General features: G+C 37.5%; 1 protein-coding gene across 18 annotated transcripts in view; it reads left to right on the top strand.

Moving 5' to 3' along the window:
* The window catches only part of LOC114315581 (uncharacterized), an 89,010-nt gene that overhangs the window by 5,763 nt on the left and 55,247 nt on the right, over positions 1–28,000 (top strand). For all 18 annotated transcript variants that reach the window (XR_014356965.1, XR_014356966.1, XR_014356964.1 and 15 more), the window contains 2 exons: positions 6–77; positions 1,806–1,878. Coding sequence is in view for 11 of the 18 variants with exons in the window: in XM_082909636.1 (XP_082765762.1) it covers positions 6–77; positions 1,806–1,878 (145 nt within the window). In the remaining 7 variants the exon portion in view is untranslated. The remainder of the gene's footprint in view (positions 1–5; positions 78–1,805; positions 1,879–28,000) is intronic.

Here is a 28,000-nt window from a genome sequence, read left to right as displayed (position 1 = left end):
TACAGTATTGGTGCAGAACATGTCAAGATTGCATCTATCGACATTCTTCGTAGTTGTCAAGCATTTGATAAGAATGGGTAAGCAAAGAATTTATCTGGTGTAACTACCAATTTCTTGTTTGTATATGCTAAAATAGTAGTTCTTCTCATTCTCTAATTTCCATTAGTTAGTTGCTTCCCAACTCTCCAACTAGAATTTTTGATAGTAAGCATTTGAATGGCTATTATTTCACTCTCTTGGCCTATGGATGGCTAAGAACTGAATGAATCTTTAATAACTACATTGAATATCCTATAAGATCACAATTTAAGTCTGGGAAACTAGTTTGTGAAGTGTATATTAATATGTTACAAAATTAGTATATATTCAACATAACAGTAAATGGGTTGTTTTGAGTCAAGGAGTTATTTCATGCTTCGTGTAGTTTTTGCGCACTAGGATGAAATGAATGTCTCTGTTAAGTCGCCAATTATTCCAAAAGCTTAAGCTGTGAGAAATGGGCCCAAATATGTGTATCAAGCTATCCAACACCCCAGGTGCAACCCTACACGTGGAGAGACAAGCAAAGAACCAAATAGAAGGAGAAACAAACAACCAAATGGGGACAGAATATAGAATGCCAATGGGGGAACTTGAACCCATGGCCTCTCTCAACCTGAGTTCTAATACCATGTTAAGTCACCAATTATCCCAAAAGCTTAAGCTGTTAGGAAATTGGCCCACCAATGTATATCAAGCTATCCAATAGACTCAAAATAGAATTGCAAACATTATGTATTTATCTTGTAGTTGGTGGGAAACTCATTGCTACTTTCTAGCTAGGCATCTTCCATTCTGGTTGAAATTCAATTACAATGTTTCTTTATTTCAAATCTTAAAAGCACTTTGTAATTTTGAACATTATCATGGTATATTTTCCCAAAAATCAAATTTCTATTATTTTTCCATAATGTCAGCCATTTTTGCTTTATTGTAAAGATTGTACTAGAAAATAACTTTTGAAATTAACATCTCTTTTTGATTAAGTGAAATGAAACAATTTTTTGCATCTCCCTCTTAGTTACGTTTTATGCCCCAAACCTTTCTTAGGTATGCTGTTATAATTTGGTGATGAAACTTTATGCTTTTTGGGTTCTTCAAATATTGTTAAACTAGCTTGTGCATTCATCAACAATTATAAATTTCTACTTTGACGTATTTTTTTCTTTCTATTTGTGGATATCTTCATAGTTTTAATGAACTAAACTAGTTTTACCAAAGCAAATTATGTTTTGGAACAAATATTTCGAAACACGGTACACTTTTCTTCTAAAACGGTAAATTTAGTGATCTTAAACGTTTTTCCAATATATTTACAAATGGTTTCCCTAGGATTAAAAAAATCAGATACAACGAACTAAAATCTAAGGAGAGTGAATTTTTGACAGGACATCAGAAATGGGTCATAATGCTAATGGAAATGTGTTGCTATATGACGAATTTGTTGAAAATAAAAAAGGAACAAAAAAAGAACCTACATTTTATTAGAAGTCTGATTGTTAAGAGAAAGTTACTCTAGAAGTGTCTTACATTCTTATAGTGTAATTTGTACAAGTCTACTCTTGTCATGCCCTATTTTCAAGCATCTGGCAATTCTAGATGACATTGAACTAAACAGATCTCGCTATTATGGCCCTATAGCTTTTCTTTCCTCTCTAGGCGACTTTTTCTTATTTAGGCCCTTTGTATCCATTGATTTGAATTATTGGTTTTGTTTTGTTTTGTATTTTTATTTATTTACTTATTTTGCAATGGGAACCTTTCAGTTGCATTCAGGCTCTCAATCAAACAAAGAAGGAATTTTCGAACCTTAGAAGAAACTTGGAGACCCTAGTGCAGGTATACATGATGGTCAAATTTTAAATTCCTCAACTTCTATATGGCAAGTTATTTATTTATATATTTTCTTTCTTTCTTTCTTATGACTTATTACTCATTTGTTGTGCATTCATCATTTTTCGACATTTTGAAAATTGAGAAAGAAAATTTAAATGCCCATTCAGCTCTTGGCATTGTATTGTTATGAAAATTTTGTAGCATAGAAAGCTTATGGATAAAATCATCCTTCTAATGACTTAGAAAATATGAGAAAGGACTATATTTTCACGCTCAAAGAATAAGAACATGATTCCATGATTCTCTCTCATAAAGAGAGCAATTACAACGGAAAAGAAAACTAATTAAAGCTAATATTTGACAGCTTCTACTTTCCTACTTTTCTTTATTTCATACAGCTTTTACTATCCATATTTACATAGAAAAACAGATCCTAGAATATTGGCTGAATCAAGGCTTTAATAACCAAATTTCCAGCACTCCCCCTCAAGCTGGTTTGAAGATATCTTCCATAGCCAGCTTGCTAGTTAGATTATCAAATTGCTTCTTGTGTAGTCCCTTCGTTAGCACATCAGTTAATTGTTCACCTGTTGGAAGGTATATCATACATATTATTCCAGCATTGATTTTCTTCTTGATGAAATGTTTATCCACTTCTATATGTTTTGTGCAATCATGAAGAACTGGACTATGAGCTATAGATATAGCTGCTTTGTTGTCACAATAGACCTTCATAGGAGGCGGATAAGAAAGCTTCAATTCTTCAAGAATTCTTTTGATCCACATTACTTCACAGATTCCATGGGCAACAGCTTTGCTTTTGCACTACTTCTAGCTACCATATTCTGTTTTTTACTCTGCCACGTAACTAGGTTCCCACCTACAAAGGAGCAGTAGTTGATCTCCTGTCTGTAACACTTTCTGCCCAGTTCGCATCGGTGTAGACTTCAACTTGAAGATGTCCATGTTTCTTGAACAGTATGTCTCTTTCGCTGGAGTTGCTTTTAGATATCTTAAGGTCTTATAAACGGCCTCAAAATGCTCTGCCCCTGGTGAGTGCATGAACTGACTAACCATGCTGACTGCAAAGGCGGTATCAGGCCATGTATGAGACAAGTAAATCAATTTCCCTACAAGTCTCTAATATTGTTCCCTCTCTTTTACTTCTTCAGCCTTAGCAGCTTGTAACTTCAAGTTAGGCTCAATCGGAGTCTCCACCATTTTACAGCCAAGCAAACCTGTTTCTCCAAGGAGATCAGGAACATATTTTCTCTAGTTAACGAATATACCTTCCTTGGATCTTGCAAATTCCATTCTAAGGAAATACTTGAGGGCTCCCAGATCCTTAATTTGAAATTCTTTTGCGAGTTTCTTCTTTAGGGATGCTAATTCTGCTTCATCATCACCATTTAAAATGATGTCATCAACATAAACAATCAAAATTGCAATTTTACTGTCTTTTGAATGTTTATAAAATATTGTGTGATCTGCTTGACCATGCGAGAAGCCACAATTGATAACTGCCTTTCCAAAGCGTTCAAACTACGCTCTTGGTGATTGTTTGAGTTCGTATAATGACTTGTTCAATCTGCATACTTTGTTGCTACCAAGTCTCTGCTCAAATCCCGGTAGTAGGCTAATGAACACCTCCTCTTCAAGATCACCATTAAGAAACACATTTTTAATGTCAAGTTGATGTAGAGGCCAATATGAATTTACTGCAAGAGATAACAATACTCTAATGGAATTTATTTTAGCAACAAGAGCAAAAGTCTCCTAATAATTGATCCCATAAGCATGAGTGAAGCCTTTAGCCACCAGTCTCGCCTTATATCTCTCGACGCTTCAATCAGCTTTACATTTTATTGTAAACACCCATTTACACCCAATTGTTTTCTTGCCTCTGGGTAGATCAACTATCTCCCAAGTATCACTTCTTCTTAAAGCATTCTTCTTCTCCATGACTGCTAATATCCAATTTGGATCATCTAGTGTTGCCTGTATATTCCTTGGAGCAAACAAGTGTGAAATCCTAGATGTGAAAGCTCTATGGTTTTTAGACAGTCTTTGATAGGAGAGGTAATTTGCAATAGGATGTTTAATGCAATTTCGGACACCTTTCCTAATTGCTATAGGAACATCAAGGTCAAAAATAGAAGGAATAGGATTACCTGAAGTTTTGGTGCCAGAACTCGGGTGGACATTCAGGCCTTCATTCCTCAGATGAAATCTCTTCCTAGTATAAACCTGAAGCTCAGAATTAGATCATGTTAATCAGTTTGTAGTACTTCTCCCCTTGAAAGAGAATATTCATTACTAGGCACCAAAGAACCTGGTTCTCCTAAGTGGGCATTATCAGGCGCACTTGGACTTGGATTTCCTAAGTGACTATTCTTAGAATTGTGTGGTTCTTGTGTAGGATAAATGACATTGGGGAGTGGGATAGAAATATTCCAAAAATTGTCTTCCACTCCACTTGTCGCCCCCTGAAGAGAATGTTTGGTGACATAGGATTGTGTTTCCACAAAGGACACATCCATAGATGGAATTTCTTTGTTTGAGGATCGAAACACTTACATCCCTTTTGGTTTGATGAATAACCCCAAAAAACACATTTTATAACACGTGGGTCAAGTTTTGAACGAAGTTGATTGGGAACATGAACATAGGCATCCAAAAACTTTGACGGGTAAATCAGAAAACAACCTTGTTTCAGGGAAAAGAATTTTTAGACAATCAAAAGGTGTTTTGTATGTTCACACTGTAGTAGGCATCCTGTTTATCAAGTAAGAGGCTGTTAAAACTGCTTCACCCCATAAATACTTAGGAACATGCATGCAAAACATTATAGCACGTGTCACTTCAAGTGAATGTTTATTTTTTCGTTCTGCAATGCCATTCTGTTGAGGGCTATCTCGACATGTAGATTGATGGAAAATCCCTTTTTTGTCCAAAAACTCACCCAAGTGCTCATTGAAACATTCTATTCCATTGTCAGAATGTAAAATACCAATTTTGGTTTGAAATTGGTTTTCAATCATATTGTAAAAATTTGTGAATAAATTTTTCACGTCAGATTTTTATTTATCAAATAAATCCAACATAAGCGTGTATGGTCATCAATAAATGTAACAAATCATATTTTACTAGAAAGAGTAATGATTTTAGAAGGGTCCCAAACATCACAATGAATTAAATAAAAAGGTTTGGAAGTTTGGTAATGTTTTGGCAAATAAGTAGAGCGATGAAATTTTGCAAAAATGCAACTTTCACAATGAAAAGAAGAACAATCAATCATTTTAAATAATCCTGGAAATAAGTGTTTTAGATAAAGAAAACTAGGATGTCCTAGTCTATAGTGCCATAGCATTATTTTTCCGCGAACAAAAATTGAACTAGTACTATTAAAACTCTGAGCTTTTTTATTACTGAAAGGTACTTCATCAAAGTAGTAAAGGCCTTCAATCATCCTAGCACACCCAATCATCATCCCCGAGTTCTGGTTTTAAAATTCACAATGGGATTCAAAAAAGGTAACACGACAGTTAGAATCCTTAGATAGTTTACTGACAGACAAAAGGTTGCAGGCTAAATTGGGGACGTGAAGAACAGAGTTGAGATTAATTTTCTCGGTTAGTTTTAATAAGTCCTTTTCCTGTAGTAGGTGAAAAACTACCATCGGCTATTCTGATTTTTTGTGTCCAGAACAAGGGAAATAGGTGCTGAATAAATGGGAAAAACTAGTCATGTGATCAGAGGCTCCGAAATCTATGATCCACGAAGAGAAGTTTAGGCAAGAGAAGGCTTTAGGATTTGTACCTGTTTGTGCCAAAGAAACACAAGGAGTACCGGATGAGGAGTTGGATTTTATCCGCTTTAAGAGTTGATCAATCTGCTCTTTGTTGAAGGGACCTGAATCGGCTTCATTGGCAGTAGGAAACCATGATCCCTCTTGCCTTGTTTGCTGCTTTTCCAGTTGGCAGGTTTTGCATGGATCTTCCAACACGTTTCACGTATATGGCGAGGCTTGTAGCAAAAATCGCACCAGACCCGTGGCTTATCATCAACTTGCGCTGGTAATTTGCTGTCTTGTAGGCCGCAACATCACTAAGTAATGCAGAACTTTCAATTGACTCACCGGTACCTTTTTTCTTAAGCATGACGCTCCTTCGGCTCTCTTCCCTTCTAACTCCGGCAAAGACTTCGTCAATGGATGGGAGAGGAGGTCTGCCAATAATTCTCCTCGCACTTCATTGAACTCAATGTTGAGGCCGGCATGAAACTTGTAAATACAGTTGTCTTTCACAGTTTTCTTGTGGTGGTTGCAGTCGTTAACTGATTTCCATTTGTATATGTTGAAGATATCAAGATCCTGCCACAACCTTTTCAACGAATTGAAATATTTGGTGATGAAATCATCTCCTTGACGAATTTCTCCCAACTTCAAAGTCAATTCGAAAACTTGAGATTGATTGCCTAGGCCAGAATACATCTGACTAACATTAGCCCACAACTCTTGTGCAGTAGTATAACACATATAATTAGAGCTTATATCCGCCTCCATGGAATTGACCAACCATGTCATAACCATGGAGTTTTCAGCGTCCCAAATGTCGAACAGCGGATCATTAACAGTAGGAGCCTTCTTGTCACCCGTGATGTAGCCGATCTTTCCTTGCCCATGAATATACATCCGGACGGATTGCGACAAACGGAGAAAGTTATCACCATTTAGGTGGATGGTGGACAGAGTGACAGTTGGAGTGTTTTTGCAGGGTCTCGGACGTTTATACCGGAATGGCAAGGGTTGAAGTGGTTTTAGACGTGACTTCCGACATGGCTCCGACGGTTTTAGGGCTGTTGTATTTTCTGGCTCTGATGCCAACTCGGAAAATATGAGAAAGGAATATATTTTTTGACTCAAAGAATAAGAACATGATTCTTTCTTATAAAGAGAGCAATTACAATAGAAAAGGAAACTAATTAAAGCTAATATTTGACAGCTTCTACTTTCCTACTTTTCCTGATTTCATACAGCTTTTACCATCCAATTTACATAGAAAAACAGATCCTAGAACATTGACTGAATCAAGGCCTTAATAATTGAATTTCCAGCATAATGATTGTATCCGTTTGGTTGATCATATTATATTTTTCCTTCAAAACAATGGCAAAAGAATTTTGTTGTCATAACCCAACTGTAGTAGCAAGATGGGGTTTTTTAACTTCTTACATTTCCTTCATTGCCCCTTGAATATGGTTAAAAAAAAAAAAAAGAGTAGAAAGTTCAAAAAAGTTAGTAAATCGTTTGGCAAAAAAAGTTTACTAATCCAATCTTTTGCTTAGGCTATAGTTATTGCAATGAATGTATTTAGCTGTTAAAGGATTCAAGATCTAGACACATTTGGATGCGTATCCAAGTCAAGAAGTGTCCACAACTTTTTTCCTCTCTTATTTCTTTGTACTTTCTTTTTTTTTTATATGTAAGACGTTTTTGAAAAACGTATCAAAAGGGGATCTTATGAATGAATTGTAGATTTAAAATTATGATTTTCCATATATTTAGAATTAGAAGTATCTTATGTTATGGATAAAACAGACACAACCAAATATTTTGGGAGGAATAGAAAACAAGGACTGGAAACTTAGGAGGATTTGAAGAGGAGCTTGTTTTTGCAAGACCTGGGTAGGAAGACGATTAATAAGATGGGCAGCGGTGAGAACAGCGTCGCCCCGGTAGGACCGAGGCACACTCATAGAAAAACACATGCACCGAGTCATGTCAAGAAGATGTCAATTCTTGCGTTCGGCCACCCCATTTTGTTGAGGGGTATTGGTGCAAGAGATTTGATGGATAATGCCATGAGTAGAAAAATATTGCCCTAACCCAGAATCTATGTATTCACTCCCATTATTAGAACAAAATATTTTAACAGTGGCCCCAAACTGAGTACAAATCATCTTATGAAAATTGCGGAACACAGAGAAAACCTCACTCTTATCTTTCATGAGATATACCCAAGTAGTATGAGAAAAATTATCAATAAATGTAACAAACCATCGATGACCTTTCACAGACATAATATGAGAGGGACGCCAAACATCAGAATGTATTAATGAAAAAAGAATTAAACTTTTATTAAAATTGGGAGCAAAAGAAACTCTGTGCTGTTTGCTAAGTTCACAAGACTCACAAAGAAACTCAGACACATTATTGTTTGCGAAACTAGATGGAAATAAATGTTTAAGTAAATAAAAAGAAGGATGCCCAAGATGCCGATGCCACAGCCATAAATCATTTGGGGTAGTAGGACTTGTGGTGGACGAATGAGCAAGCTCGTCCGGTTGATCCAAGAAGTAGAGACCATTTGCTGCTCTACCATTTCCAATCATCTTCCTCGTGACAAGGTCCTGAAAAAGACAACGATCAGGAAAAAAACATCACACTACAATTCAAATCCTGGGTAATACGATTCAAGGATAACAGGTTAACAGAAAAATTGGGAACATGAAGAACATAAGATAGAGGTATGGTAGGAGTGACATAGACTAAACTTTTCCCAGAAATGGAAGAAACAGTACCATCTGCAATCCTAACTTTATCCTGACCTGAAGAGGGCTTATAGGCAGAGAAAAGGTCAGAGGATTTAGACATATGATCGGAGGCACCTGAATCAATAATCTAGGGCAAAGACTTATGGGACAGGAAAACACGAGGAGAAGAGGCTAAGTTACCTGAACGGGCAAACGACGAGGAAGATGTACTAAGAGCAGTAGAAGACCAGCGGTCCAGTAAGTAACGCAGAACATCCTCAAGTTCAGGAGTAGTCATGCTACAAAGACCATCAAAAGCTTGACCAACGGAAGCGGAAGTAGCATCAAGTGTATCAACTGCACTAGACTAATGAGCCCGTGGATGGGAGCCACGTCCTCCGACCTTCTCTAGAACCAGACCGATCACCTCGACCCCCGGATGGAGGCCCATGAAGCTTCCAACACGTCTTATGAGTATGCCGCGGCTTTTTACAATAATTACAGAATACAAACTCCTTGGCGGCAGATGGAGGAATGGGAGTCAGGTTGAGGCCATCTTGAGGGGTAGATAGTAATGCTGAGTGGTCAATAGAGACAGGAGACATCATAGCAGACCGGCGACTCTCCTCATTTTGTACATAAGCAAATGTCTCCTGAAGCGAAGGAAGAGTGTCCATACCCAGAACTCTACTCCTAACCAGATCATACTCCACATTGAGGCCTGCCAGAACTTGAAGACCCGTTCCTGTGCGATGAACTGCTTGTGCCCGACTGAATCAACAGTGCAAACAGGCTTATAGTCTTGCAGGTGATCAAGGCGTTTCCAGTCGTTGGTGAGGAAGGTGAAGTACTGAAGAACAGTCTGCTCCCCCTGAATAGAGCTCTCAATAGAGTGGTGCAACTCAAATGCCTGGGAGAAATTTCCTTTGCGAGAATAGGTGGCAGCTACAGCATCCCACACATCATGGGCAGTCTCCATAGACAAGTGGCCCTTACCAATATCTGGAACCATCGAATGAATAAGCCAACTCATAATCAAAGAGTTGGTAATCTCCCATTGGTCATAACCCGGGTCAGTGGTGCTGGGTGCTAGTATCCTGCCATCTACATACCCCATCTTCCCTCTGCTCTTCAAAAACATAGTCAAACTCTGCGACCATGTGAGATAGTTCTGACCATTAAATAGAAAGGTAGTGATTTTAAGACTAGGGTTGGGGTTATCAGTCATAGTAGTAGGTATAGGGAAACTCTCACTCCTAGGTGTCTGAGAAGTAGTGGACACACTGGTGAAATCTGCCATAGATACTGTGCTACCAAACCCTCAACAAAACCAGTGCTAATCACAAACCCGGAAGGTGGAGGAATCTAGGGTTGTGGCTTTGATACCATGATAATTTTAGAGAATTTAAGATTAGGGAATGATTAGGATATCATCCCTTATTTATATTAATGAAGATTAATATTTACAAGGGAGTCCTAAGGCATAGAATAATTACAAAATAATAATCAAATAATAATATTATGCTAACAAAGACTTGGGAAGCTTGAAGTATTTTTTGAGAATTGAAGTTGCTCGCTCCAAGGATGGGATATTTATCTCACAGAGAAAGTATGTGCTTGACCTATTGAAGGAAACTGGGATGCTTGGCTGCAAGGCATGTGACACTCCATTAGAACCCAATCAGAAATTGGGGGATGATGAAGGAGAAGCTGTTGATAAGGGGAGCTATCAGCGATTAGTGGGTAAGCTCATTTACCTATCTCACTCCCGTCCTGATATTGCTGTTGCTGTTAGTGTAGTTAGCCAGTTTATGCATGCTCCTCATCAGATTCACTTCGAAGCTGTCATGAGAATTTTGAAGTACTTGAAATTTGCTCTTGATAAGGGTCTTTATTTTTCAAAGTATGATCATCTTCGCGTGGAAGCCTATACAGATGCTGACTGGGCTGGATCAGTAATTGATAGGAGATCAACTTCACGGTATTACACCTTTGTTGGAGGCAACCTAGTTACTTGGAGGAGTAAGAAATAGAATGTGGTTGCCAGGTCAAGTGCAGAAGCTGAGTTTAGAGCTATGGCACAAAGGGTGTGTGAGCTCTTATGGATTAAGTTATTGTTGAGTGATTTAGGTATTGATTAGATGGACTCCATGCGGTTATACTGTGATAATAAGGCCGCTATCAACATTGCTCACAATTCGGTTCAACATGACAGGACAAAGCATGTTGAGATTGATCGCCATTTCATTAAGAAGAAACTCACTAGTGGCACCATATGTACCTCTTTTGTGCAGTTTGGTGAACAACTTGCTGACATCCTCACCAAGGGAGTTGAGAGTAAGCCATTTCATGACATCTTAGGCAAGCTGGGCATGAGAGATATTTTCGCACCAGCTTGAGGGGGAGTGTTAGCATAATATTATTATTTAGTTATTATTTTGTAATTATTCTATGCCTTAGGGCTCCCTTGTAATTATTAATCTTCATTAATATAAATAGGGGATGATATCCTAATCATTCCCTAATCTTAAATTCTATAAAATTATCATCTTATTGTAGTTAGGGTTTCCTATTATATAGTGTTTGGAGTTTCGCGTTATTTATTTAGTGATTTTCAGCATTGTATTGGTGACTGAAACTAATACAATAATACTCATATTCTCTAAACATTGTATTTACTCATATGGTATTAGAGTCGGTATCAGAGTCGTTAGATCTCCATTTAAAGCAATCTCAACCATTGATCAGAGCCTTTGCAAAGCAATCGCAAAACTTCCCCAACAATTGTTAAACTTTGCCAATCTCCCTCAACCGTTGATCACAGTCTCTCAATTGCAACCTCTCACAATAGTAACTCTTCATCATTTTTCCCTCTCTGATGATCTTTCTCAATTAGAACAATCTCTTTCAGACGACAAGCTCTCTCATGCGCAACCTCCCTCATTCATGACGATCTTTGATTTAATCTCAATTGCACAAAGTTGCGATTCATTGTGCCCTTTAGTTCGCTTTGTTTCCTTCTGGTTTCTTGTTTCTTTGGTTTTGTTTCCCTTTCTAGTTCGTTCTCTTTGCCCATGGTATGTTGTTTGCCCTAGTGTGTTGTTTGCAAGATCGGATTTTACCCCTAGTGAGTATGTTCTTTTTGGTTCAATACTATTGTTCGACCTAACTCACTACAGCAATCGTAAACTAGCAACTTAGTAATCCAATTGTTTTTCCTTTAAATTAGAGATTTCCTTTAAATTAGAGATTTGTTCCCTTCTTTTCATTGTGTTTGAGAATAAATTACAGCCTACCAGTATTTGGTTGAATGGGGAAAATTATTCATATTGGTTCAATGTTATGAGTAATTTTTTACTCAGTAACAGTTCGACCCATAGAAGATATGAAAAATGTATTGCATTGTGAGATAGAGAGAATGCTCAAGTTCTCAGTTGGTTTTGCAACTTTGTCGATTCAATTATGGGGATGAATTTGTCTAAGTATGACACAGTCAAGAAAGTACGGGACTACTTGAAAAATATGCATCTTGAATCCAATTTTGCCAAGCATATGAGTTGGAGATCTCTATTCACAGTGTTATACAGAAAGATTAGTCAATTCAGGACTTCTATAATGAGATGGCTACTTATTGTGATCCATTGGCCCTTTAGTTAAACTTGAGTTGCAAATATTAGATTGTTATATGAGTTATAGGAAGAAATAGAGGCTAGTGCAGTTTCTTATGGCTTCTAGAGATAGTTTAGCCTTTTTGTGGTTGCTATTCATCGCTCACCTTTGCCTTTTGTTGATTGGGCCGTTAGAGAATTTGTAGCTATGGAAACCCGTTTCAAAGTTGCTTAAAATGTCTTTCCTTCTCAGTCAGTATTTGCTACTCCTGCTCAGTTTCCATAGTTACCTACACTATCTTCTTCACTTATTTAAGTCACGGGGACCCCTAAGCCTCATGTTGCTTAGGATGAGTGCAGTTTTTGTAATCAAAAGGGACATTGAAAGTATGCATGCCGTTGGCTTACAAATCAGAAGGGGCATACCTTTTCTCAGCTTACCACACAATCACATTTTCATTCTTTGTCTCGTCCTCCCAGTAGTTTTCGACTCGTACTTGGGAGTTGGTCCCTTTACCTGCAGGTAAAAATATGATTGGTTGTAAGTGGGTTTATAAAGTTAAAACTCACTCGAATAGCCCTCTGGAGCATTATAAGGCACACTTGGCTGCCAAGGGCTTCTCTCAAGGATATGGACTTGACTATGAGGAAACTTTTGCTCTTGTTGCTAAAATGATGATTGTTGACCCTGCCACTATTGTTGACATCAAATGTATTTTTTGTGCCTTTTATAGATGAAAGATTTGGGTCCACTATGTTATTTTCTCGGTATTGAAATTGCTTCTTCTCCTAATGGTTATCTTTTGTCTCAGACCAAGTATGCTACTAAGATCATCCATTACACCCAAAGTAGTGATGCCTAGGTTGTTAATATTGGAGATAATATTATATTGTTAAAGATATTAGAAGATATAGAAGATATCAGAATATATGGAGATCCCATGATTTGTTCTTATTATGGTTTTTTGTATCTTTGATTTATTTCAATTCCTTAACTGAAGGGATTTGATTGTATCTCTCACTCTATATATACGTAAACAAGAGTATTAAGTTGAGTGAATGAAAAATATAGCTTATAGCGTTTTGTGTGTGTGGATGTAGACCAATATTGGCTGAACCACGTTAAACCTTCATTCTTTCTTTTCTCTTTTCTGTCTCTATTATTTCTCTATAATCAACTTCATTGCCTTATTACAAAATTCAACTTGGCATCAGAGCCTACCAAACTCTAGGCTTGTTCTCTCTAGAGTGCTTTCTTACTTCACCTTTTTTTGTTATCAAGATGTTTTTCTCTCTTCCTTATGTTGACCAATAGTTTTCTAATGTGGTAAGCAAACTTTGTGATTTTTACTTATTTTGGGGCTACTGTTGTGTTCAGTAGCATTGTTCTGTGATATGTTGAGTTTTTCGGCTACTTCTCTACCCTTTTAGGATCCCTGTGCTGATGTGATAAGCACATATTTGGTTCTTTTTTGTTTTTGGGCCACCGATGTGTTCAGTAGCATTCTTTGTGGGATATCGCTTCTTTCGGCCTTTATGTTTGTGGTGATTTGCTATTGCTTCAGCCTTGCTGCTTTCTTTCTCTCGGTTGATTTCTATTGCTATCATCGTGACTAATTCCATGAACGTTTCGTTGTTGCAAGATGTTGATTCCTTGCCTATGTTTTTTGAAGTTGTCATTGAAGGGAGTGATTACAATTGTTGTTGTCTTTCGGCAACTTCATTGTAGTTGTTTGTAATGATCATTGTATTTTCTAGTTCAAGTTGGACACTTCACTTTAACCGTTTTGTGTTCTAACTTGAGGGGGAGTATTGGAGATAATATTATATTGTCAAAGATATTAGAAGATATAGAAGATATCAAAATATATGGAGATCTCATGATTTGCTCTTAGTATGATTTTTTGTATCTTTGAATTGTTTCAATTCCTTGACTGAAGGAATTTGATTGTATCTCCCACTCTACATATATGTAAACAAGAGAATTAAGTTAAGTGAATGAAAGATGTAGCTCATAGGGCTTTGTCTGTGTGGATATAGGCCAATATTGGCTGAACCACGTTAAACTTTTGTTCTTTCTTTTCTTTTTTCTGTCTCTATTATTTCTCCATATTCAACCTTATTGGCTCATTGCAAAATTCAACAGTTAACACTCCCGTTGAATTATATGCCTAATTATCTCCTTCTGATGGTATTCCTTTGGATGATCTTATCCTGTATCAGAAGTTGGTTGGTTACCTGGTTTACCTTGTTGTGACTTTTTTGATTGTGCATATTGATCATGTGGTTAATCAATTTGTTTTTGCACCTCGGTCTACTCATTGGGTTGCCGTGTTATGAATATTACGCATTGTTTGTGATACTCTCTTTTATAGCTTGTTGATCTGTTTTGCTTCCTCTTTGACACTTAGTACTTATGCTGATACTGATTGGGTTGGTGATATTTCTTATCGCAAGTCTACTAATGGTTTTTGTATTTTTCTTGGTCACTCTCCTACCTCCTAGAAAAGCAAGAAACAAATTGTTGTTGTTTAGTCTATTGCTGAGGCTGAATATCGTGCTATGGCTTATGCTACCATTTTTGGCTTTGTTGGCTTGTTTATGATTCGGGGATCTCTCTCTTCTTCTACTCCTCTCTATTGTAACAATCAGAGTGCTATTCAAATTGTCCATAATTTTGTTTTTCATGAGCACATGAAACATAATGAGATTGATTGCTATTTTGTTCATTAGGCACTATTGCTTTGCTTCTGTTCCTTTTTCTTCGCAACTTGTGGATTTCTTCACTAAGACTCATACCTCTGCTCAATTTTAGTTATGACTTGATAAACTCTCGATGCTCACCAGGCTCACATCATGAACGAAACGAATTATAAATTTAGAATTATGATTTTTCATATGCATAGTATTAGAAGTTTTCTATTGTAGTTAGGGTTTCCTGTTGCATCTTTCCTATTGTGTTTAGGGTTTTGTTCAAACTCAGTGGCGTAGCCATAAATTTGTTTTAGTGGTGTCATCCAATTAGTTGTCATCGAGATCATTATTTCATATTTTAACTCTCTAAAATTTATTAAAATAAACTTTCACATATTATGTTAGGATATAAATGTCATATCTTATATTCGCAACAATAAGATTGTATATACAATCCAAACTTGTTAAATTACATTGTTTGAATAGAGAGAGTGAGGAAAGAAGAAAAAATAAATAAATAAACAAATAAACCCTCAAGTGAGGGAAAAAAATCATATACTCTTAAGAATTTCATGCTTAAAAAGAAGGTTTCTTAACTAAATTCTACTAATTTTTTTTTTTTTAAAAAAAGAAGAAGAAATGATATGTAAACACAATTTTTTTATACAAAATGATGTGACTTCTTATTGTCCTTTTATTTTAATGAAAACACCCACCATTGTCTTCATAATTTTAAAATTATCATTGACACGTCATTTTGGATGTATTTTTTATATAATTTTTTTGTTTACAAATCATTTTTGACATCATCTTATTTATTTTTTAACAATTTTAATGGTGTCAATTGATAAAAACCTTTTAAAAATTCACATAAACCTATATAATCCTAAATTTTTTTTGAAAGTCTAGTGGGTTCAATTGAACCGACTAAACCACACGTATCTACGCCCCTGTTCAACCTTGTATTGGTGACTGAAATTAATGCAGGAATACTCTCTTTTCTCTAAACATTGTGTTTATTGACAAATGCAACCTATTTAAAAAGTAGAGACACTACTTAGATAGGTTGCATCCCTTTTTTATTTGTTTCTCAATAAATTCTTACTTACCAAAAATAAAGAAAAGAAAATAATGGCTATTCTAATGTGCTTAATAAATGTCAAAGCTTGGTATCTGTGTTTCTTAATGGCATATGTCACTCTTTGTTTTTCTTTCTTACTCTAATCCCAATTCTTTCTACTATATTCCTCAAACCCAGCTTCCTTTTCTCTTTATTATCTTGGGCCGATGAATTCATATTTGAATGGCTTTCAAGCATGAAGACCTTAAGAAATGTTCTTTCGTTTCTAATTATTTTTTCTGTGGGTCATTTTGAGGTGCAGATGGAGAGGAAGATTATTGATCTTGAGAATGGAAATGAGGCAAGAATTCTACCTTTTAATGGGTGCAACTGATCAGTTGTCTCTTTGTGTCTTATCTACTGTTGTCTCGGGTTTGGGACAGGTTGATGTGCTAGATCAGTCTTGTGAAACTCATCTTTAGTTGCTATGTCTATCGGATTAAATGTTAACTTGTGTGCCCTTGATAAAAAGAGTTTGGTGCTATATTTTTCATATATGCCTGAATGGTGCTGATGATACTTCAACTAAAAAATTATTGAGATGGTATATGGAGTGTCTGCATCTGGTTGTCTTATTATATTAGCTTGATTGCGTGCAAGGATAGCAAATAACCAAGTTCTGCAGTTGAAGCAGACTAGCAGTCAGTGTTAGTATCTGTCCTTAGTGTTTTCGTCAATATTTTGGGTCGGCTTAGCTGTAACGATTGTAGCGGTTATAGTTAGGATTGGACAGTAAAAGCAGGAAGATGTATGGTTAAATTATGCTATGATGGCATTAGGAAATAATTGGGGAGTATCTTAATTTTCAAACCCAAAATCTAATTTCTGTTTAGCTATTTTTACCAACAAATTAGTCTTTGCTTCAATCAAACAGTGGGTGGGCAGAGATGCTAACCAAGGCTGTTGGAGGAAAACCGGATAACAATGGGGTAAAAAACACTCAATGGACACATTAACTTTTGCATGTATGTATATAGATGAATCTATGAATGCATTGTTTTTGGCACATCTCATGATCCCTAGCTTCAGTTGTGACAAGCCAGTTTGTCGCTATGCAGTCTGATTTTGCATGTGATGTTGTGTGGAGCATTCCTACTTATGTGTCAGCTGAGTGAAGAAAGCAGTGGGCCCTAGGAAATTGGAAGTTTTCAATTGTGCTGCTGGAAAACTCTGATTCTATATCGCCTAGTTAAATATGTCTGATGTAAATCCAGAATAAAACTTTAGGTTCCATTAGAAATAATCTATATAATTGTTTAAAGCAAGGGCTCAAGTTGGTGTCTTGAAGCCTTCATCATTTTCTTAAAATCCACTGATAATCCCATAATCACTAAATACTCAGATTTTGATAACTTTTCTTTTCTTTTCATTTTTGCTTCTTCTATATTCCATTGATTTATTTTCTTAGCACACCCATCGGGAGTGCACACCGTCTAGGAAAGTGGGTATATACTATATTAATATGTCAACCCTAAATTTGGCTCGCATTTTAGAAATAATCAATACTATATACTATATTAATATGTCAACACTAAATTTGGCATCTTGAAGCCTGCGTCCATTAATTAAGCCAAAAATTTACATTATTTTATATTTTTAATTCATTTGGTAACTATTTCACACAATCTCATACAATGCCTAGAACTCCAACATCACTCCTAATAAGTTACAACTGTAATCACAATATCACTATTCAAGAACCACAAACTGCCGTTGACCACAATTCCTGATTTTCATACTCAATTGCATGCTCTCTATTTGCTTTCTATTTTATCAATTTTAATAAATTATATTTAATATAACAAATAATGCACAACATAGTGTGTTTCCGACTTCTAGTATAATTAATTTCAGCTGATTGGATTTCTTCACCTAGTAATTTCCTAGATAAAGGTAGGGATGTTGGTCAATATTTACCATGCGGCAAAGCTTTATAGGTGTTCTTGATGCCATATTTGGTAGTGTTTTTGGTCAGGCTGCAAGACTGATTAGCAAATGGATGGAGCAACTTTTACCTTTATATGTATTTTCGTTATAAATATAGACGTATTATATAATCTACATAGTTTTACCTTGCTTACAAAACTTCTACCTCAGCACACATCTTTGATAAGTAGGAGACCGCTCAAATTGTGACAATCCAAGTTCTTGTGACAAGTTGTGATAAAATTCACGTGTGCAATGGTTGATACAGAGTTGTAATGACTTGTAAAGGTGTCATTATGGCTTGTGGCAGCTAATTACCCTTTATTTTTAGGATAAGGATGAGGAGGAATACAAAGAACCCAATGGCTGGTAAAGGTCACCAAATGCTACATAATCAAGAGTAATCTTGTTCATCTTCTTGTCTTTGCCAAAATTTGATTATTGTAGTGAAAGGGTAACTTAGAAAATATGAAGAAGAAGAACTCCGAAAAATATGAGGAAGAAGGAATATATTTCTGTTATATTCAAAACTTCTTATCTTACAAGACCAAATGACACTCCTTATATAGGAGATATTACAAACATCATCATAACCCATTATATGCCACTTACATATTATATATTACCACTATCATATTATATACATGCCACTATCTACCACCAACACCACTATCATATTCTATACATGCCACTATCTACAACCAACACCACTATCATATTCTATACACACCACTATCTACCACCAACACCACTATCATATTCTATACATGCCACTATCTACCACCAACACCACTATCATATTATATGCATGAACACAATTTCCAGCACTCCCCCTCAAGCTGGTTTGAAGATATCTTCCATAGCCAGCTTGCTAGTCAGCTTATCAAATTGCTTCTTGTGTAGTCCCTTCGTTAGCACATCAGCTAATTGTTCACCTGTTGGAAGGTAGGTCATACAGATTATGCCAGCATTGATTTTCTCCTTGATGAAATGTTTATCCACTTCTATATGTTTTGTGCGATCATGTAGAACTGGATTATGAGCTATAGATATAGCTGCTTTGTTGTCACAATAGACCTTCATAGGTGTCGGGTGAGAAAGCTTTAATTCTTCAAGAATTCTTTTAATCCACATTACTTCACAGATTCCATGGGCAACAGCTCTGAACTCTGCTTCTGCACTACTTCTAGCTACCACATTCTGTTTTTTACTCCGCCATGTAACTAGGTTCCCACCTACAAAGGAGCAGTATCCGGATGTTGATCTCCTGTCTGTAACACTTCCTGCCCAGTCTGCATCTGTGTATACTTCAACTTGAAGATGTCCATGTTTCTTGAATAGTAAGCCTCTCCCTGGAGTTCCTTTCAAATATCTTAAGATCTTATAAACGGCCTCAAAGTGCTCTGCCCCTGGTGAGTGCATGAACTGACTTACCATGCTGACTGCAAAGGCAATATCAGGCCGCGTATGAGACAAGTAAATCAATTTCCCTACAAGTCGCTGATATTGTTCTCTCTCTTTGACTTCTTCAGCCTTAGCAGCTTGTAACTTCAAGTTAGGCTCGATCGGAGTCTCCGCCATCTTACAACCAAGCATACCTGTTTCTCCAAGGAGATCAAGAACATATTTTCTCTGATTAACGAATATACCTTCCTTGGATCTTGCAAATTCCATTCCGAGGAAATACTTGAGGGCTCCCAGATCCTTAATGTGAAATTCTTTTGCGAGTTTCTCTTTGAGAGCTGCTAACTCTGCTTCATCATTACCAGTTAAAATGATGTCATCAACATAAACAATCAAAATTGCAATTTTACTGTTTTTTGAATGTTTATAAAATATTGTGTGATCTGCTTGACTCTGCGAGAAGCCACAACTGATAACTGCCTTCCCAAAGCGTTCAAACCACGCTCTTGGTGATTGTTTGAGTCCGTATAATGACTTGTTCAATCTGCATACTCTGTCACTTCCAAGTCTCTGCTCAAATCCCGGCGGTAGGCTCATGAACACCTCCTCTTCAAGATCACCATTGAGAAATGCATTTTTAATGTCAAGTTGATGTAGAGGCCAATCTGAATTTACTGCAAGAGATAACAGTACTCTGATGGAATTTATTTTAGCAACAGGAGCAAACGTCTCCTGATAGTCGATCCCATAAGTTTGAGTGAAGCCTTTAGCTACCAGTCTCGCCTTGTATCTCTCAACGCTTCCATCTGCGTTACATTTTATCGTAAACACCCATTTACACCCAACTGTTTTCTTGTCTTTGGGTAGATCAACTATCTCCCAAGTACCACTTCTCCTTAAAGCATTCATCTCCTCCATGACTGCTAATTTCCAATTCGGATCATCCAATGCTTCCTGTATATTCCTTGGAACAAACAAGTGTGAAATCCTAGATGTGAAAGCTCTATGGTTTTTAGACAGTCTTTGATAGGAGAGGTAATTTGCAATAGGATGTTTAATGTAATTTCGGACACCTTTCCTAATTGCTATAGGTACATCAAGGTCGGAAATAGAAGGAATAGGATTACCTAAAATTTCGATGCCAGAACTCGGGTGGACATTCGGGTCATTAGGATGGACATTCGGGTCATTATTCCTCAGATGAAATCGCTTCCTAGTATAAACCTGAAGCTCAGGATTTATATCATTTTGTAGTACTTCTCTCCCTAAACAAGAATCTTCTTGACTAGGCACCATAGAACTTGGTTCTCCTAAGTGATCATTATCAGACAGATGTGGTTTTTGTGTAGGATAAATGACATTGGGGAGCGGGATAGAAATATCCCAAAAACGGTCTTCTACTCCACTTGTCTCCCCCTGAAGAGAAGTGTTGGGGAAATAGGATTTTGTTTCCACAAATGACACATCCATACTTACATGAAATTTCTTGTTTTGAGGATCGAAGCACTTATACCCCTTTTTGTTTGAGGAATAACCCAAAAAAACACATTTTATAGCACGGGGGTCAAGTTTTGAACGAAATTGACTGGGAACATGAACATAGGCAGTACATCCAAAAACTTTGGCGGGTAAATCAGAAAACAACCTCGTGTCAGGAAAAAAAGTTTTGAGACAATCAAAAGGTGTTTTGTATGTTAACACCTTTGTAGGCATCCTGTTTATCAAATAAGAGGCTGTTAAAATTGCTTCACCCCATAAATATTTAGGAACATGCATGTAAAACATTATAGCACGTGCTACTTCAAGTAGATGTTTATTTTTTCGTTCTGCAATGCCATTTTGTTGAGGGGTATCCCGACATGTAGATTGATGAAAAATCCCCTTTTTTTCCAAAAACTCACCCAACTGCTCATTGAAATATTCTGTTCCATTATCAGAATGTAAAATACCAATTTTGGTTTGAAATTGGTTTTCAATCATATTGTAAAAATTTGTGAATAAATTTTTCACGTCAGATTTTTTATTCATCAAATAAATCCAACATAAGCGGGTATGGTCATCAATAAATGTAACAAACCATCTTTTACCAGAAAGAGTAGTGATTTTAGAAGGGCCCCAAACATCACTATGAATCAAATAAAAAGGTTTTGAAGCCTGGTAAGGTTTTGGCAAATAAGTAGAGCGATGAAATTTTGTAAAAATGCAACTTTCACAATGAAAAGAAGAACAATCAATCCCTTTAAATAATTCTGGAAATAAATGTTTCAGATAAAGAAAACTAGGATGTCCTAGCCTATAGTGCCATAGCATTATTTTTTCTCGAACAGAGATTGAACTGGTACTATTAAAGCTCTGAGCTTTTTTATTACTAACAGGTACTTCATCAAAGTAGTAAAGACCTTCAAGCATCCTAGCACGCCCAATCATCATCCCCGAGTTCTGGTCCTGAAATTCACAATGGGATTCAAAAAATGTAACACGACAATTAGAATCCTTAGATAGTTTACTGACAGACAAAAGGTTACAGGCTAAGTTGGGGACGTGAAGAACAGCATTGAGATTAATTTTCTCAGTTAGTTTAATAAATCCTTTTCCTGCAATAGGTGAAAAACTACCATCGGCTATTCTGATTTTGTCATGACCAGAACAAGGGAAATAGGTACTAAATAAATGGGAAAAACTAGTCATGTGATCGGAGGCACCGGAATCTATGATCCACGGAGAGAAGTTTAGGCAAGAGAAGGCTTTAGGATTTCTACCTGTTTGTGCCAACAAAACACTAGGAGTACCGGTTGAGGAGTTGGATTTTATCAGCTTTAAGAGTTGATCAATCTGCTCTTTGTTGAAGGGACCTGAATCGGCTTCATTGGCGGTAGGAAAGCCACGATTCTTCTCTCCTTGTTTGCTGCTTTTCCAGTTGACAGGTTTGCCATGAATCCTCCAACACGTTTCGCGTGTATGGCGAGGCTTGTTGCAAAAATCACACCAGACCCGTGGCTTATCATCAAACCTGCGCTGGTAATTTGCAGCCTTGTTGGCCGCAGCATCGCTAATTAAAGCAGAAATTTCAATTGATTCACCATTACCTTTTTTCTTAAGCATGACGCTCCTTCGGCTCTCTTCCCTTCTGACTTCGGCAAATACTTCGCCAATGGATGGGAGAGGAGGTCTGCCAATAATTCTTCCTCGCACTTCATCGAACTCAATGTTGAGGCCGGCAAGAAACTTGTAAATACGGCTGTCTTCCGCAGTTTTCTTGTGGTGGTTGCAGTCGTCAACCGATTTCCATTCGTATGTGTTGAAGATGTCAAGATCCTGCCACAACCTTTTCAACGAATTATCACCATTTAGGCGGATGGTGGTGATTTGGACAGAGTGAGAGTTGGACGTTTTCACCGGAATGGCAGCGGCAGGGGTTGAAGTGGTTCCGGACGTGACTTCCGACATGGCTATGACGGTTTTAGGGCTGCTGTGTTTTTTGTTGCTCTGATACCAACTTAGAAAATATGAAGAAGAAGAACTCCGAAAAATATGAGGAAGAAGGAATATATTTCTGTTATATTCAAAACTTCTTATCTTACAAGACCAAATGACACTCCTTATATAGGAGATATTACAAACATCATCATAACCCATTATATGCCACTTACATATTATATATTACCACTATCATATTATATACATGCCACTATCTACCACCAACACCACTATCATATTCTATACATGCCACTATCTACAACCAACACCACTATCATATTCTATACACACCACTATCTACCACCAACACCACTATCATATTCTATACATGCCACTATCTACCACCAACACCACTATCATATTATATGCATGAACACAATTTCCAGCAGGGTACAAGATACTTTTCATTGGGGCTGTTATGATTAGTTTTTATTGCCAAATTTTGGGTGAGAATATGTGAATTTCAGGTTTGTAAGGATGTATACAACTATCAAATTTTTCTTAGAGCTTTATAATGTAGTCGCACAGTGGAATCAAGTCGTCGCAATTTGTTTTCCAAGTGAAAGAGGGCAAGAAACCCAACCAAAGCTTTAGGAAAAAACAATGACTTAACTAAAAACAGGAAGCTCTGACTAATCTTAGGTATCTAACAGTCCACAATGAAGCAATAAGCCTAGTTAACTAATGAGCAAAGGATTTTTCTTTCGCCAATCACATTGTTCTATTAAACTTTAATGATTCACATACTTTGACGGACTTTTGCAATCATTTGTAAATTGTGGTGAGTTTAAGGATAAGTACTCCATTCTTGTGGTACAATAGACTTCATTTTCAGTGAGCTAAATAAACAGTCATCATTGCCCTACGAAAAGTAATTTTTTTTCTTAAAAAAAATGTAAATTTTTTATTCCAGGGCTGTTCCTATTGGTAAGCCATCACATTAACATCTTGCGGCACTTTATTCGTTTGCAAGTTAAAATGAGATACATTACTGCTACTTTCCTCTAGATATTTGGACTTGCCATGGGTAAGGTTTTGTTTTCTCTCTCTCTCTCTCTCTCTCTCTCTCTCTCTCTCTTTTGTTGTAAGTTTTCAAAAGAAATGATTGCCTCTTAATATGTAAGATCCTCATGAATTGTAGCACTAAAAAAATTCCTCCTAATATGTAGAGACTCCATTTTTTGTTTTATTTGCTTTTGGTCCTCCCAAAATCAGTCAATCGTTTATCATGATTATAAATGATCAACAACCTTTCATGTGTTATCATCTCTGTAACGAATTCATTTGTCATTGTCTTCTTCAAGCCAAATGGTCGAGTATTTTCTTTTTTGGTACTTGCATTTTGTTAAAACCTACTGTTAAAACCATCACCTACTCCACCTACTACACCTACCACCACCTACTACCACCTACTACACACCTACCACTACCACCTACTCCACCTACTCCACTGCATTTCCTATATAAGGAGCCCCTTACCATTTGTAATATATAACAGACAATCAATCAATAATACATACAATTTATTCTCTCTCTATCAATTTATTTTTTACATGGTATCAGAGCTATAAGATTTGAACCTGTATTTTTTTTTCTCACCGGCGGGCAGCTGGCCGGCAACTTTGCCTTCGCTGCCCGCTGGAATTTTCTACACATAGCTTCGAGTTCTTTGCCATCAACGGCGGCAACATTTCTCCCACTCGAACACCCACAAAATAACTCCAACGACACCACGGTACCTGCTGGAGCGGCGCGACTGAAATTGGGCAACAAGGCCAATCCATCTGCTATTGCACCCGAGTCTCAGGCGGGCTTGCCTTCATCTCGCAGCCCGATTCGGAGCCTTGCACTGCCGTAGGCATACGGACGAGGACCTCTTCCATTGCTGCCTGTACTGTTGAAGATATCCTCGTAAAGGAAGCAAGCTTTTTACCTTCCAAACTTGCTGCCACAGAATCACAAAGTTTTTCAGCTATCTCCTCAGCCCCATTCTTGGTCATGAGCTTGTCCTTGAGAGCTTTCAATGCTGGTTCTAAGTCTGCCTTCTCCAAATTAGCTTTCCCAGCGATACTCTGGAACATGGAAGAAACCCACCCTTTCTTTTTTGTTTCAGTCTTACTATCATTCTCTTCATACTCTCACCTACATCTGCTGCCACAATTGCTATATTCTCATCCCCATTCTCACTCACCGGATCAGTAAAATCCAATTTTGACTCTGGAGGTGATTCATCCCAAACTCTATTCTTTTTTGTTATCTTTTTCTTTGGCTCTTCTTTGGAAATCTTGTTAACAACAGTTTCAGTTTTCTTCCCACCTTTGGCTCTTAGCTTTTGTAGCTTATTTACATCGAAAGCCCCATTATTCTCTTTACCATTAGCAACATATGTTGTGGGCAACTCATCAGTTGCAACATGATTCCCATTAGAATGTTTCCCACTACCCACATTTTTTTAATATTTCCACCTTTTCGTTTTGTTTTTTATTTTTGTTTTTATTCATCCACCCACCTGGGCATGTCTCATCCGGGTGCTTATTTTATTTTCTTTTCTTATCTCTCTTTTTGAACATTACAACACAGTACTAGCACATGGTTTTTTGCCATGTATTATGGGTTAGTGCTTGAGCAGCTGTAAAGCTTATTGGTGGGACGTGTTTGGTGATGAGGTATGTCACTAGTTGATATTATATATATATTTATATATATTCGACCAAAAAAAAAAAAAAAAAAATCAACTCCACTCACCTTTGAATTTTCATTCCCAAGACACCCATGTGGGCTTGTCCCCTCTCTCCTCCGTTTGATTCCAACTTCATTATTTTTTTTATTTATTTTCTCCAACTCACTTTTCATCTCTTTCAAATATCCACTCTAAAAAAAAAAAAAAAAAAAAAAAAAAAAGAGCAGAACTGCACACCAAACTCATTTTATTCATGTCAGGGATCAACCCCGATCAAATTTTACACAAAAAAAAAAAAAAAAAAAACAAACAAACAAACCACCACAACACACCCACACCCACAGTGGGATTTTTTCTTCTCTACTCTGCTGCAGGTCTCTTCTTCTTGCCTCCGTCCTGGACGGCCCTTGCCGGTGTTGCCGCCGTGTTTCCCACTCCACTGGGCACGATCACTATTCCCTGCTCCTCCACTGCAGCATATGGTGGACCTCCGAATCGGAACATCACGGTAGCCTTCCGCTTCAGCTCCTTATTTTCCGCCTTTAGCACACTTATCTCTGCTCGCGCATCCTTATACATGCGTTGGAGCAGAGCCAGTTGGGCGTTTAGCTGCTGCACCTCATTTGTTCTACTTTGCAGCCGGTGCGACAAGTTTGTGACCGCCGTCATGGTCTCCACACATGACTTCAAAGTATACTGATTGGCCTCAATATCAGTTTGCACCGCCATTTTTTGCTCCACAGACCGCATCGGAAAGTTCAACGGAGCAAAATCAGAGGTGTTTGGTTGAGGTTCACGGGCCACCGCACCAGTTATCTCTCTTGTTGACTCGTTGAGGTCTGGAAAGAGAGTGAGCAGATTACGGGACGAAGAGGCCATTTTCTGGGCAACCGAGTGTTACAGAGTGTTTCAAGATTTGCAGCTCTTAGAGATATCTCTCTCAGAAACTGAAGAGTTTTTCAGAAGTTTTTTCACAAGGTTTTTTTTGTCTTCGCTTCTGCCTCAAGCACAGCCTCCGCCTCAGTTTATAAAGACCCTGACGAAGAGGCAGACACGCGCATCATGCGCCGCTCGGTGCTCGCCGACACCTTGGGCGCGCCTTTTGATGGCACGTCTTTTGATGGCACGCCTTTTGAAAGATTGGGCACACCTTTTGAGGGTGCGACTTTTTAGGGGTCCGACAAGACTCTGTAAACTGTCCCGACATTGATTCCGGTTAGCTCCTTTATGGGTCCGACAAGACTCTGTAAACTGTCTCGACATTGATTCCGGTTAGTTTCTCCAAGGGTTCAGCAAGACTCCGTAAACTGTCACAACAACTGTCACAACACCTTTTGAGGGTGCGACTTTTTAGGGGTCCGACAAGACTCTGTAAACTGTCCCGACATTGATTCCGGTTAGCACCTTCATGGGTCCGACAAGACTCTGTAAACTGTCCCGACATTGATTCCGGTTAGCTCCTTCATGGGTCCGACAAGACTCTGTAAACTGTCCCGACATTGATTCCGGTTAGTTTCTACAAGGGTCCAGCAAGACTCCGTAAACTGTCACAACACCTGCCACAACATTGTCTGCTACAACGGTCCGACATGACCCCATAAACTGTCTTCTACATCGGTCCAACACGAGCCAGTCTTCTACAACGGTCTGACACGACCATACAGTGTCTCCTATCCATTTTTTATTTTTCAGATTATTTTCTTGTTTTGTTACTCTCTCCAAACTCAAGTTGGTTAGTTCCTATCCCCCTTGAGTTTGCGGGGGGCTGTTAAAACCTACTGTTAAAACCATCACCTACTCCACCTACTACACCTACCACCACCTACTACCACCTACTACACACCTACCACTACCACCTACTCCACCTACTCCACTGCATCTCCTATATAAGGAGCCCCTTACCATTTGTAATATATAACAGACAATCAATCAATAATACATACAATTTATTCTCTCTCTATCAATTTATTTTTTTAGTTTCTAACTTCAGAATAAAAATAAATTTTACCCACCTGCCATGCCAATGTGTTGGCTATTTAGAGGGTTTTGGTATGGAAAACCATACTGTCTCTCGGCATCAAAAGTCAAATTTGGTAAATGGTCACCTAATAGAGAAGGACCATTTCAAATTCACAAAATGGTTCCAAATGAGGCTTATTATTTGAGGAACCTTAATGGTTTTGTACATCAAAAGCTTGATCTTGAGCAAGTTGTCGCTGAGAATTCAAAGCAATCTCCAAATACCTCCACAGTTTCTTCTTTCAAGCCTACCAACGTTCGAACCCAACAACAAGAGCTTCATAGTCAATCTGATTATTAGAACAATTTGGCTTATCTATTTTGAAACCATGCTTGGTTTCTATTTCTCATGAGTGGTGGCCCTTGCTACTTAATATGGTGCCAACACAATGGTTTGTAATTTCAATGAAATGAAAATAATGAGCTTTCAGGTTCACAGCTATGAACCTGAATAATCTCTTAATCACTTTCCCAGAAGTGTAGATGAAGTTTAAGGAGAAAAATAAAGAGAGAATTGAAAAATTACTATACAAAGCCTTGGCTGCCAACCTGTAAACGTAGCAGTCAAAACTAGTGGAATCATATTTATATTGCATTACCTTGTATAGACTTCTGTCATTAAATAACTATCGTTCTTTGTTTTTTTACATTAGTTCTTAAGGT

The sequence above is a fragment of the Camellia sinensis genome, chromosome 15 (assembly GCF_055761805.1).
Source record: "Camellia sinensis isolate YWXY chromosome 15, ASM5576180v1, whole genome shotgun sequence".
Lineage (NCBI taxonomy): Eukaryota > Viridiplantae > Streptophyta > Magnoliopsida > Ericales > Theaceae > Camellia > Camellia sinensis.
This window is presented reverse-complemented; position numbering and strand designations above follow the sequence as displayed.